We start from the raw sequence: 14,997 nt of genomic DNA, 5'->3' as shown, positions 1-14,997 counted from the left end.
AAGGGAAAGTCAGAAGGACAGCTGGTCTTCATGGTCAGTGCTTGTATAGGCAAAGCTGGCTTTTTATGACCAGTTGTCGTCCTTGCTGGGGCAGCTGGGGTCTAGCTTTGCAGCTTCATGGCTGTGAAGTGGACCCCAGTGTTGTCCCAGTCTGGGTGGGCACTGTGGCGATGTTCCAATGGCCAAGCTGGCTCCTGGTATGAAAGGATTCCCAAATACTGTTTCCTAACGGCAGAGCCAAGCCATACTTGTTTGTTTGCTTATTTATTTAAAGTTACATAGTCATTATTCTTTGTACGTGGGGGCCATGGGTCATGTGTTTTAACGGAGGGGAGTGGGAAGGGTGAAGGGTGGGTTGGGTTTTTACTGTAATGTTGTGTGTTTTCTGTTTTTAGTGTTAAAGCGCTTCGAGCTGCACAGAATGCACGAGAAGCGCTATTTTATAAATAAAGTTTGATTTGATTTGATTTGATTTGTTATGCTTTTGACAAAACGGAACCAGAAGGTGACGTCACACAGCCACTACGTACATTTTGTGCATTTTCCATGTATAAATTATCGGTCTTTCGTGATACAGGTGAATCGTCATTTGTCAATGTGTGCAGATGTCCGTCGTCAGTTTCGGCCAACAGGTTCTGAGCTGTTCAAAACTTTTTGTCGGTTGAGAATTACGCAATTTATGTGTATTTTACATATTTTATATGCAATTCTTATGTAAATCGTACACTATTGTGCATGCTTTTTGCAAGATGTGTAAGCAAATTTGTAGCTTTCCACTAACAAACTTTTTCCCGCATGTACCACCGATGTATAACTTTTGTATCGTGTGTACGGGGCACAAAACATGTTAAAATTACGTAACTGATGCATGAAACACTGATGAATTGCATATAAACAGTGCTATAATAACACACGGTTCATGTTCTACAATGATTTACATGTTCTTTGAGTGGTTTATTCGTACTTCTTCCGTTTGTTTTAACGTGGTACATTCCTGATACATCTGAAAATTTTACATAAAGACCACAACTTTTCTCACTTTTTCCATGAATATTCACATATCACCAAATTTTCATCAATGCAATCTGCACAACATGTACGTAGTGGCTGTGTGACACGTCCTAAACTGACAGAATAATGCTATGCAACAACAACAAGCACCGACCCAAAAGGAAAAGAAGGGAAAGAAGAAATCTGACTGTCTACAACTGATTTGAGATTTGGGTAATTTGCTGGTTTAATCTACTTGTAATGAACTAAGGCAGGGGTGGCGAACAAGTTTGACACCAAGAGCCCAATTTTTTCACTGTGAGAGTCAAAGAGCCACACCACACACTAACCTGCCAAGACGTCCACACACAAACACGCAATGAAACTACTATTTTCCATAAAAAACTCCTCTCCCTACAACACAACAGCAAGTATTGTACTTGTGTTTATTTCAAGGAAAGTGTCCACCCTCAATACACCCATCAAATGCACCTTAGCCAGAGTTACCCTGGAGGTCAGATACCCCCTCCACACACACAGGCACCTCTCTCTCATCTCACACACACACACACACACATGCACACTCTCTCTATCTCACTCTTTTCTCTGCTTCTCTCTGACACACAAAACTACTCAGTGACGTGCGGTGAGGTTGATGGCTGGTCAGTCTGAAACTGAAGTCCGATTAACGATTATAAAAACTCAATATTTCACCATTCATCCAACAGTATTTAACTGGTAATTCTTTGTATCTCAACATTCCTCTTTCATTGACCCTTACAAGAACAAATACACAAACATCTGGACAGAACATCCTTCCTGTGTCTCAGAAATTTATATTCACAATAAACACATTAAATACATTACATTTCAGATGTCTGTAGCATACATTTAATTTTTACTTTCAGTAAAAATTTTTACTTTTTTAACTTTTTTTAAACTAATGATTGACTTTTTACACGAAAAACTGATAATTGATGGAACATTAAAATATTTACACACGCATGCTCAGTCAGGTGTGTTTTCCAAACTACATCTCAGAATTTCTTACCTTGCTGGAGTGATGGGATGATGATCTCAGTGGGATTTCTGGCATCTCTTGTTTCTAGTTATCCTCTGCAGATCAGCTTTATATTCAGTCGTAGCCCCTATGATCAGCCCGTTTACTTGAGTGTCGGTCAGAACGGACCGATGCCTTGATTTCATGTGTTTTGTGACTCGCAGACATATATTGAGGAGAACATCGACAGCAGCTTGAGAGTGGCCCTTTTACACGTTCTGTTCTCCAAAACCTAACAGGGCCTTCTTTCACAGAGATTTCAGCTCAATCATCTCCGGTTCACTCACTGCCTCATCAGTGTCAACCGGGGATCTCAGGCAGTCAGTCTCTTTATTAAAAAGGTTGATCAGAAAAGTGATCTGCAGTCGTTTCTGCTGCAGGTCCTCAAACCGCAAAGTAAAGTTTCCGTCCAGTTGCGCAAGCAGCGTCACGTTCTGCGCTTTATTCATTTGGATTGGAGCTTTCTGCTGTGAGCTCCACAAAGAAAGAAAGTGGGACAGATTGCCGTTTTGAATGTGCACTTTAAAAAGCTTCAACTTGTTAATAAAGGAGACAATTTGTGTCAGATCAGGAATCCCATTCTTCCAGAAGCGTCCTGTGTTTATCTTTATACTCTGAATTTTGCCATTTTGACCATGAGTGTAACGATCTGCACGCACATCAAATCTTTAGTTTTATTTTTCCGGTATTGGGTGTAACCTGCGGAAATTATTGGGCACAGTATATAGAAAAAATTATGAGACGCAAAGAGCCGCATGCGGCTCGAGAGCCGTGTGTTCGCCACCCCTGCACTAAGGTCTCAGTCACAACTGGTGGATACGGGCTCTCTACAGGCAAAAAATGGCAAACCCTTACAGGTCACACTTGTGGCCTGCACAGAATTTTAGACCGCCCAGTGAGCCTGTATAACAAAATGGTTATTCTACAGGCATGCCGCGGGCAACAGGTTATGGAAAACATTTGAACAAATACAATGGTAAGTAAGGGTTAAGTTGATGAGATGCAGGCACGTCGTACAGATTCTTTGTAGGAATCTGCAAGACACATCTGTCCATGGGCTTTGACAACCACAAAACCTGCAGCACCCGTACGGGTCAACCCACTGTACAACACGTGGGACCAAGGCCTAAATCACTAACTCATTTTAGAGATGGATGTCACTCTTTTCTCTTCCTGATAGTCCATTTGCATTCACACTGTCACAGAAATGCAGAGTTCACTTACAACCTCAGTTCACTTTAGCGCTGCGTGAGAGCTTTCACACCTGCCAAGTGAAGTGGACTACTCCAGATAGCAAAGTATGTTGGACCCAACAACAGTGTGCACCCAATCTCTAAGAGTTTGCATCCCATAAACACTTCTTAAAGTCTTTTTTTTTTTTTTTTTTTTGCAACTTTGCTTTCCAAACTAGAACTGTTTTTGTGGAGACTTAATGTTTTATTGCCACTTAAATGTTTAAAGCCATCATCATTTTTTATTGCCATTTAAATTGAGCTAAGTTGCAATTATTTTACATGTTGAATACCAAAAAGCGTGTTGAAGCCAACTGTATTCGTAAACAGGCTGTCAGGATTAGTTGTGTTCTCCATTGATTTTCTGTATAGCTTTGTAACAAAGTCCCACTCCAATAACCTTTTGACATAAATGTCCTATACATGTCACGGTAGGACACAGTTTCTGCAGAGCAGCAAGAGTTAATTGCAAATTCGCCTCCGGGTTGTGGGCGGGATGTTGGAGCAGAGCAACCCTGCCCCACCTTTACATCCCCGTTGCTGGGAGCTCTCTGTTCACACGCTCTCCCACTTGCTTAGAGCCCCTCACGCCCACGACCTAACATTACGGGTGCAACAAAACTGGCGACCAATATTGGAGCTGTCCAGCCGTACAGTTTTGAGCCGGATGCCATCTCAGATGAGGAAAATGAACGAGTGGTCTACAAGTGAATGCATCCGAATGGAGCGAAGCAGGGAGCTTGTGGCTCATATATGTCCTCCATAATGAGAAAAATGCCACAAGAACATGTTAAAAACACATGGAGTGGGTCTTGTAGGAATCATTTACTCCAGTCCTTGTGAGTGAATAAACACAATCTACAGTACATGTGTTTTGGTTGACTGACTTCATTTGGGAAAATCCCTCACCAACACATGTTCACAGGGAGCCATCAGTGATGCTGACTGAAAAGTCACATTCTGCACTTGACCCCCCCCCCCCCTTCTGGTTCCGTCAAGTGGTTAAAATGATTGAGCTTTTTTTTTAAGTGGACGTTTCCATAAAATAACAAAATTTTAGTCGTAGCGTAGTGGCTGTTCCCGTCTTTGACTCTTTCTCCCTCCCATATTTTCATCTCTACCCCAGCCAAGCTTACCCACCCCCCTCCCTCTATTGCTGTCTCTCTCCCCCTGTCTCTCTTTGCCTCTCTCTTTCTCATGAATGTCACCTCTACTGATGGTAGCTGCTGGAATTCACACACACACAGACTCTGAAGCGCTCGCTGACTTTGGCTGGGAGGAGGAGGCGGAGGAGGAGGGGGGAGGAGGAAAAGGGAGGTGGGTTTGGTGAGGACTGTGGGAAAGGAGCATCCCGAGGCAGAGGAGGAATCTCTGTCCGTCCGAGTCCATGTCTCCACTCTGTTCCCGGCTCTCTTCTGTCAAAGACAGTCAGCGTCCTGCCTGTTCCACCTCTGGATCTAACTCCGCTGGATTACCCCCCCACACTCCTGCCTCATTATTCCATGCTGCAGCTTTTAAATGGGAGGCAAAGTTGGACCTCCGTGGACCGCCAAAATGGTGACAAACAATTTGATTTTTCTTGTGCTTTTAAGAGCTTCCTAGCATTCGCCATGGTTTCTCTTTTCTTCACTAAAAGTGTTTTTATATGTAACATTTTTTGAGCTTGTTTTCGCTGCTTTTTAATGTTAAAGTAGGACAGCTATTTTGCACTACAATATTTAGGCTGGTAAAGCAAATTTGGATGTGAAATTTAAGTGGAGATGAGGGTTAGAGATATTTGTTTCCATCTTTGAAAAGTCAACCGTTCTAACCTTGGTTTTAGTTTACACCTGAAAATGTGACTGTGGCGCGTTTCCCTGCACTCTCTTACGGCTAGATTTTTATTTTTAGCAAGAGTTGAGGTTTTTAAAGTGGACTACTTGTGAACTTGCATCTCTCCCAGATCCTCCCTCTCAAAGGAAGCCATCAAGCTAAACTCTTTCCTGTTAACCCACTTAGTATCCTGATCTCCCCCGTGGGAGCTTCTGCCAAAGCTTTGGGCCATAGTAGCATTTTTTCTCTTTTTTGGGAGGAATTTTGAATTTTTTTATTTTATTTTTTTTTTGCTGAGAGGAGAAGCCAAACAAGCAACAGAAAAAAGGGCAGGAAGACACCCCCCTCCGCAAAAGTGAGAGGGGGGGAAGATGGCAGCTCTCGCCAGCTCTCTCATCAGACAGAAACGGGCGGTCAAGGACGATCAGGCGAACCGACCGGTAGCCAACAAGCGCAAGCCCTGTCCTAAGAGCAACAAGTCTCTGTGCCAGAAACAGATCCTGGTCCTGATCTCCAAAGTTCGACTATGTGGGGGTCGAAAAGGTCGAAACGAAAAAAGGCCAGGTGAGTCACAGCTTGCTCTTTTGCCTTTGTCTTCTGGTCTGTTTTAGCAACCTTGTACCTGTGACTTTAATTGGGAGAAGGAAAAGTCTTTTTTCAATTAAAGGCCTGCATCACAAAACATTCTTGCATAACCACCTTTAATATATAAACACCTTTTATATCTAAAAAACATACACATTTTCTCAGCACATTACAGGATAAATATTACCCAACATTATTCCGAACAAATACAGTTTTGGCCACTTTACTTTTAACATATGACATATAAGGCATCCGAGAAAAATGTTCATCCAAAATTACCCCAAGGTATCTAAACTCAGACACTTTTTTGATTGTCACTCCATCAATAGATAGTTTTACTGTCTCCTATTTTTTATTAGTAAAAGCCAATAACGTAGAATTTTGCAAATACGACGTAAGTTTAAAAATAAACCATTCGTTGACTGTAATCAGATGCAGAAAATTCGATAAAAAAGCAGAAGTCCCTCAAATCCAAACTGGTCATTATTATTAATGGAATTGGGTTTCGGTAAATAATCAATCATCTGTTCAGATATTCGTGACAAAAACTCTCACAAAAAGTTCAACAAAACAAAAAAATTTATATTTTGGTTAAAAGGGTAGGGGCCTTGTAGACTCACAACTGCCGTTCAGTTGGTCTGTGCACGGATCCGGTTGTGCACTGACTTACCAGTGCTTTGCACAATCAAAATAAAGCCAGTCAGATGGAATTTTTATACACACCCAGGGGCTTTTGCACTCCTCAACATATACATATGGATATTTGCATGGACAGTGAACTGTGAAATTTGCTAAAACCCGTCGTTGCAGTTTCCTGTGCTGACTTGTTCAGTTTTCCGCTCTTCCCTAAAATGTAAGACTGCACTAATTAAACACAATCAAAATGCAATTTCATCATCCAGTTTTGAAGTCCATGTGTCTCCTTTGCGGTGACTTGTACCCTCATTTAATTATTTAATTCACTGAATTAATGTGCTGCCGTGTGCATGCTCTATTAGGGAGAGTACCATGCTTAAGGTAAATTATGCATATTAAAGAAATGTTGCTGAATAAACATATTTCCCAGAGAAGCCCCAAGATAAGAACGTGTCTGGCTGTGTGAAGGATATTGCCTCTTATGTAGCATCCATGATATGTTTGTGTGTAGGAGATTTCCACAATGACATATTGCATTTTATAGATAATAGCTTTTGCATAATTGAATTTGAAAGAAAAAAAACACGTTTGCATGATTTGCGCAGTCTCCTGACCTACCCATGTTTTCATTCAGTTTGCATTAAATAAGTAAAAATTATAGTAATTTTACTTCTTTAGAAAATTGTGTTTTTGCAGGAATATGCTGCATCTGTTCAAGCCTGACCTCTCCAATCCCTGAAAGTAGCTTTAAAGTTCTTTACATAATGATACCAAATGTTTGTCTGGCTTTTCATCACTGAGGCGTGTGCACAGCAGACATGAAACAAACGGTCCAAAGCTCGAAATCTGTCAAGATCATTAATATTATGGCTTTATGGAAAAGTCAGCCTAGGTTATTCTAGGATGTCCCATTTGGTATACATCCATTAGTCTTTAGAGGTTTAAAAATGACCACTGAGAACATTCTGCATTTGATCTGGATTTGTAAAAAAAAAAAAAAGCTTTGTGTTGATAGAAAATAAGGAGCTTTACAAACTACATTTTGTAGATGCTTTCATGTTGAAACTTTCCTTTTTCCATTTTATTAAAATCTAATTAAATGAATAGTTGGACATGCTAGTGCTGAAGCACCATAGATTGTTGTCAGTGTGCATGATCTTTGTTCATATCATATTTAGGGCCAGATTGACTTGTTACCATGCTGCTTTAGCAAATTGCTTTTCCTGATTTAGCAACAAATTAGAGCTCAGGGTAATGGGAGTGCCATAACCCTGATTCCTAAAAACTGGAGAGAAAAGTAAAATCCGGCATGTATTACATGAAAAAGAAGTTCTGCAAAATAAGGATTTTGTGTAAAATAAAAAAAGACAAGCTCATCAAAAAAATCAAATTAATCAAAATACTAATAATTGATGCAACAAAATCCATAAAAAATACACAGTACAGTAATGATAACATCAATAAAGAGGGAATAAGAACATTACTAAGAAAGTCCTTTTAAATACAAGTTTACAGTTGATTCTATTTTGAAATGTTGCATTCGTTTAACATTACGACCAACTTATAAATGAAATTTTATTTGTTTGTTTTAATGCAAAGAAAGAGATTAAAGCATTGAAATAGTAAAGTATCTTTTAATTAAAAAAAATATTGATAGCTTTTTAGCTTAACCTATTTTTACTGGGTGGATAATATTAAAACGTCCTTATATTTATCTTTAAACTGTGCACTATTAACAGACTTAAAAAAACAGATGTGGAGGGACGTTTTTCTACTTTACCTTTGTCCATTTTTTTACTTTGTGTGAATTAAAGAAGCAATATGTCAATATTGTTAAGGAACATCTGAATTTCCCCAGATAATTCCTTTTTATTGACATATGAAGGCTCACCTTGGTACAGTTAATTAATGTATGAGAACTATCCTGCAGGTAAAACAGGAATCGAAGGGATTAAATAATGGATGTGAATATTGAGTAAAAAGAAAAAGTAAAGTCTTTGTTATGCAAATGTGTAGAAGCATGAGTCACAAACAAATGAAAGTTTTTAAGTGACCAGACATTAAATATATATGAGTTAGTATGACATCACCCAATGAAAAGGACTTACTGTACTTCCGGCTCCAACAAAATGAAGTCAATTGAAAATAGTACAGGACCTAGAAGAGATCCCTGCGGAACACCAAAGGTCAGAGAGATGGAAGAGAAGGACTGATCATCAACTGTGACAAAGATGGTCCTACTTGACAACTTTAAACCAGTGGAGGTCGACAAAGTGTCCTTGAGCAAGACTCTGTACCCCACATTGCTCCTGGTGGTCACAGGTTGCCGCCAGTGTTCAGCAGTGCCGCCATCAGTGTGTTGATGGGTGAATGGGTCTGTGACTGTAAAGCCCTTTGGGCTTCTAAGAAGGTAATAAAGGGTTAAATACTGCATGTCGTTTACCATTTTAATATAACAAAATCTTTCCTACCGGTATTTACATTTAAAAAAATTAATTGAACCCAAAAGCCTAAGCTTGGAACTTAAATTCTTTTAATGAAGGACTCTTTTGTGTCTTTTGTAAAAGAAAAAAAAGTTAGGAAAATAAAAATGTGATTTAAAAATGTAAAAACATTGATTTCAAGCTTTGGCTTCTTTCTCTGTTTTCTGATTCAGTAACCAAGATCTGAAAAGTAGTCGCTTTTACAAGAATGTTTAAAGTAAAGGTGATGACGAAATTGAATTATTTTAAAGATTGCACAATTATTTATATTATATTTAAACTTGGTGTAAATTATTTTAACCTAATAGGCTTGTTTTTAGCTGCACTCATACTTCTAAGGCTTAGAAGTTTAAACTGTACCCCCCCCCCCCCCCCCCAAAAAAAAAAAAGCAAGCCCCATGCATGCCCTTTATTTAAGTATTTTTTTTATTTGCTTAAATTGTTACATTTGGTTAAAAGGTTTTGTAAAATGTTCTGACAAAAGATAATTGTGTTACTTTTAATTTGAACCTGATATTTTCAAAGAGTGGGAACTGCTTTAGGGGTGGCCTGTAATTACAGTGGACGATGAGTGAACTTACAAATCTCCTTTTGCCCCCCTGAAGGAATCAGCCGGTGAAACCTACCTCTAAACACAATGACTCACATAAACTGTAGGTAGGAGCTTTATGGTGTGGGTTTCAATGGATAAATAGCTGCAAGCTTTAGATAAATGAGTTCAAAGCTAACAGAAGGATGAAAATGCTTATAGGACACCCTCACTGGAGTGTGGAGCGCTGGAAACATGCTGTGGGGCGTGTGAGCCTTTCGAATGCACTGCCTCTACAGTGCTGCTTTGTGAAAAATGTGCAATTTGATGGGGGAGGAATGATGATATGGGAGTTTTTTTTTTTTTTTACTGTTTAGACCTGCAACTTAATAGAAAGTCAATCTTTATTTGGACAAAGTCCTTTAACATTCTCGAAGTGCACCCAGCAAAAGACATGTTTGACTAAATTATTCCAGGAGGGGATCTAATCTAACTCGTTTTCACACCACTAAATCCTCATTAGGAGCACAAATTCCTACTCAAACATCTTGTCCAAAGCTTTTTAAGATGAGCAGAAGCTTCTATGGTTGAGAAGGGACACAAACCCCCAATAGAAGAATGATACACTAAATCTGAAGTAACTAAAGGGAAATTACACTAATATTTCTGTCAACAGAGTACAGTTAGATAAGTTAGATAAATTGATAGTAGAATGGTGTCCAGTCCGGCATACATACACCTGTGACAATGACAATAAAGAATTATGGTCACATGTAAAGAAAATCAAGCTTAAAGTTACATTTCTGAGTATCACAGTGGTCTAAAAAATGCATTAGTTACATTAGTTAGTTGTTGTTTTAACATTAGTTAAAACTCTATATAAAATAAGATGCATCAGATAACAGCAACAACAGTAAAACAGACATAAAAGTAGAAAATGAAGGGATCACTGTGGCCAGAAAGTTGAGGAAGCACTGCATAGATTAAAAGACAGATAAGGTAAAAAACACAAAAACAATAAAACCATAAAAGCCATAAAATACTTAAAAAGCCCAGCACATAAATAGATACGTTGAATAAATGAGTTATGTAAAAGCTAAATTGAAAAGATTTGTCTTTGATTTGCTTTTGAAAATCTCCACAAGGACAGAAACTCTGACGTCCTCAGGTAAACTATTCCACAAATGAGGACCACGATACTGAAAGGAAGCCTCACCATGAGTTCTGCATGATTCCCACAGTGGGACGAAATAAAAGGAAAGAACCTAAAGATCTTAGAGTTCTGAAAGTTTTGTTAGGACTGAAAAGGTAGGAGAGGTAGGAGGGTCCCAAACCATTAAGACTAGAAGATTAATCTTAAAATCAACCCTCAAGCTGACAGGCAGCCAGTGTAGAGACTCAAGACAGGAGTGATGTGGGCTTTCTTCTTTGTGCTAGTTAAAACATATTAAAAGCACTAAACAACACCCCCTAAAGAATGTCCAAATTGTCAAAATTGTGGTCAAATTGTCCATTTTCATCAAAACTTTAGCGACTTTTAGCTTTGACAGTCATTAGTTTCCAGAAAAAACGTATTTCTACAGGATTGCATAAAAGACAGAACATGAATGATGTTATTTATACTTTAAACAGTAAACCATTTCAAAACAGCTTAGAGATTAGATCATGTGGAAAGGAGATTACTTTAGCATATTATGCAACACAGGCACACATCCTGTGTAACATGAACACCAGATAGTTAATACCTTTCATATGAGATTATGTGTGTTTATATTTGTGCGACACTCTTGACCCCTGACAGAAATCTTGGCTCTGAGTGGTTTTTTGAATGTTCTACTCATCATATTAAGCCACGTTTGGAACACTGAACAGTTTTCTTATGCAACAAAATAGTAATTCAACTCTGTTGCGTGTTCTTGGCACATAGCTTAAATTGGGGATAAATGACAAACCCAAGTTTGCTTTTGATTTGACTTCCTTCCACCCACCTTCCCTTCATCCCTTTATCTATAGTCCTTTACGATGAGACATGCCATTTAAAGGGGTGACCCTTTCACAGCTAGTGATCTGCTCCACTGATCAATTCAGCTCATTAGTGGACATCAATTAATCAATAACCACCCTTTAGTTTGTTCAAGGTGGAATCTGACTTGAAAGGGGAAAGATATTGAACTGCCTGTCCCTGTGTATCACCTTTTATGTGTTTTCTTGTTTCACAGAAGGAGCATGCATTAAAAGCACATGAAAGATAAAAAAAATTACTTTTAACTTGAGAACACTCCATATTTTCAACCATGTCCCTTCACGAAGAGGAAATCTGACAAACAATTCGTGGCCAGATCAAGTGACGTGTCATATGAAGTGACAGAACTGAGTGTCCTTTTTGGCATAGGGGAGCAGTAGTATGTTGTAGGAGTAAGCCAGAAGGCCAGATAACGCTCGGAGCAGAGCGGAGGCCCCAGCTGGCCTCCAGAAGACCAGGTTACAAGGAGAGACCCAGCCAGGATAGCATTAAGCTGACCCCAAGAGATCAGGGCAGCAAACCTGCTTACTCAACAACACCCGATCAGACAATGCAGTGTTATGTAGCTTCTCATCAGAACTTTACTGACTGTGACAGGGGTCAGAGAAACATAGGGAGACAGGGAGAAGGAGACAGAGGCAGTTATCTGTGAAGGTAAACACAAGGTAAAATATATAGCTCATTATTGATGTCAGGGGAAAAAAATGGATCAAAGGGTGGGTACATGTTTCACGGAGAGAGGTGTAAGAAGTGACCAGAACTATGTCAAAGGAAGGAGGAGTGTTGTTGGAACTAAAAGAGAGGTGGGCGGGGTTTCACCATTTAATGTTTTGGCCATTTTATTTAATTTTAAATGGAAGACTAGTGAAACGTGTTTGTTAAAATATACAGTTGTGTGACGGGCGTAGTTTGTCCATTATTGTGTAGCACCCATTGACTGTATAAGAGACCTGGACTGATCGAATGTGAGGTAGTGAGTGTGACATAAAAATGACTTACGGCTCCAGCTAAATAAAGTCAATTCAGTCACAATTTCTTTGCGATATAGATGTTGCAAAGTTGGAACCAGATGACATCAGTAACGTATTGGTCCAGGTCATTCTAAATCAACATTTTTATGGCAACCACTCTAACCAATCAGGAGTGGGATTGTTGGAAAGTCACACCCCTACCACTTGAAAGCAGGCTTGGAAGAATCAGTCAATCAAATGTTTTGAATATTTGATGTGAGACCACATCAGCCACCAATTTTGCAAGTTCTCCCTCTTAAAAAGATTAGAGAGGCCTATAATTTTTATCATATGAAAATCTCAACTATGAGACAAAGTGAGAAAAATACACATTGTCACATTGTCTGATTTTTAAAGAATCTATTTGTACATTATATCTTCTGTAAGAGGATCCTCTGTTCTTTACTCGTGACCTGTATTAATGACACCTGCAAGATCTCATTATCTATATAAAAGTTCCCTGTCCACAACCTCAAACAGTCACACTCCAAACTCCACTATGGCCAAGACCAAAGAGCTGTCTAAGGACACCAGAAACTAAATTGTTGACCTGCACCAGGCTGGAAGACTGAATCTGCAATAAGTAAGCAGCTTGGTGTGAAGAAATCAACTGTGGGAGCAATTTTTAGGAAATGGAAGACATACAAGACCACTGATAATCTCTCTCCATCTGGGGCTCCCTGCAAGAGCTCACCCAATAGGGTCAAAATGTTCACAAGAATGGGGACCTGGTGAATGACGTGCAGAGAGACGGGTAGCAAAGGCTACCATCAGCAACACACTACACCACCAGGGACCCAAATCCTGCAGTTCCAGACGTGTCCCCTTGCTAAAGCCAGTACATATGCAGGCCCGTCTAAAGTTTTCTAGAGAACATTTGGATGATCCAGAGGAGGATTGGAAGAATGTCCTGTGGTTGGATGAACCCAAAATAGAACTTTTTGGTAAGAACTCTAATTGTCGTGTTTGGAGGAGAAAGAATGCTGAGTTCCATCCAAAGAACACCATACCTACTGCAAAGCATGGGGGTGGAAACATCCTGATTTGGGGCTGTTTTTCAGTAAAGGCAAATTTTAAGTGAAAAACCTTCTTCCATCAGCAATGGCATGAAAGATGAAACATGGCTGGGTCTTTCTCTATGACAACAATCCCAAACACACTGCCCGTGTAACGAAGGAGAGGCTTTGTAAGAGGTAATTTTAAAGTCCTAGTGGCCTAACCAGTCTCCAGATCTCAACCCCATCGAACAACTTTGGAGGGAGTTGAAAGTCTGTGTTGCCCAGCGACACCCTCAAAACATCACTGCTCTAGAGGAGATCTGCATGGAGGAATGGGCCAAAATACCAGCAACAGTTTGTGAAAACCTTGTGAAGACTTACAGAAAATGTTTGACTGCTGTCATTGCTAACAAAGGGCATTGAGTTCGACTTTTGTTATAAATACTTATTTTTCACCATAATTTACAAATAAATTCTTTATAAATCAATTTGTGATTTTCTGGAATTTTTGTTTTACTTTGTTTCTCATAGTTGAGGTATATCTATAATTAAAATTACAGGCCTCTCTCATCTTTTTAAGTGGGATAACTTGCAGAATTAATGGATGACTAAATACTTTTTTGCCCCACTGTGCTTTTATTGATGCATCTGGTCAGTATCAGAGCAAGAATGGTGATTTTGGCAAATAGAATAACATAGCTTTTTCTTTCTCTATAGATTGGGCATAGGGTGCCTTCTATGTGGAGTGCCAGGAGGGAGGTGTCACTCAGTTCAGTTCTCATTTACAGTCAATGAAAGCAGCTACCAACCCTGTAAACACGTTACAAGATCGCCTCGCCTTTGAAAGTTTAGCTGACTGTTTGGTGGCTGGGGCTCAAAGAGCAATCGTCTCCCAGCTGAAGAATTGGTGGTTTGAATTTTGGCTAGCGCAGTCACATGTCTGAGTGTCCTTGGGCAAGGCACTGAACCCTCAGTTGCCTCCAATGGATTAGGTTAAGCTGCATGGCTGCTCCCTCGTGGGTGTGTGAATGAGCTTTAAAGCAATTTGAAAGTACTTTGAGTGCCAGCAAGTAGAAAAGGCGAAGCCTTGTTTTGGGACTGTAACCAGCATCTGAATACTGTGATTTATGTCATCTGTTCCAGAACAAAAAAAAAGTATGAATATTTGTGGTGCCTGAAATCATTGATTTGGCATATATTTAATGTAAACATAGTAAAGTAAAAAAATACTTCAGAGAATTATACTATGGCTTTAAAGATCCACTCTATTAATTATATTTTTGGTGTTTTTAACATGTTCTAGTGGCATTTTTCTGATGGAAGACATATATAAAGATCAAAAGTTCATTTGAGTACTTGTTTATTTTTTGTTTTGTGAATCAGAAGCAGATGAAAAAAATGCCACCCAAGTACGATCCACAGCCCTGAAAGACCAATGATAAAAGATTATTTTTTTAACTTATATGACCAATGGAATTATTTTTCTGTTTTGTCTTCAATTAGAGACCATTGTGCTTCTTTGTGTACTTGTTTTTACCCATGCACAACCCCATATTGCCTACAGCATGCACCTGGAAAGAATAATACAAAAATTAGGCATAATGTGGTTTCCAAGCTTTGTTTCACAGCAGGTTGCTGA

The 14,997-nt window shown here is 39.3% G+C and overlaps 1 protein-coding gene across 1 annotated transcript in view; it reads left to right on the top strand.

Annotated features, from left to right (window-relative positions):
* The first annotated feature begins 4,584 nt into the window (after positions 1-4,584).
* LOC101164584 (fibroblast growth factor 11) overlaps positions 4,585-14,997 on the top strand; it is a 41,179-nt gene continuing 30,766 nt past the window's right edge. Inside the window, exon 1 of the mRNA XM_023962578.1 lies at positions 4,585-5,658. Coding sequence (XP_023818346.1) covers positions 5,466-5,658 — 193 coding nt within the window. The 5' untranslated portion in view covers positions 4,585-5,465. The remainder of the gene's footprint in view (positions 5,659-14,997) is intronic.

Source organism: Oryzias latipes, chromosome 14 (genome assembly GCF_002234675.1).
Source record: "Oryzias latipes chromosome 14, ASM223467v1".
Classification (NCBI taxonomy): domain Eukaryota; kingdom Metazoa; phylum Chordata; class Actinopteri; order Beloniformes; family Adrianichthyidae; genus Oryzias; species Oryzias latipes.
Note: the sequence above shows the minus strand (reverse complement) of the source record. Positions and strands in the feature narration are given on the sequence as shown.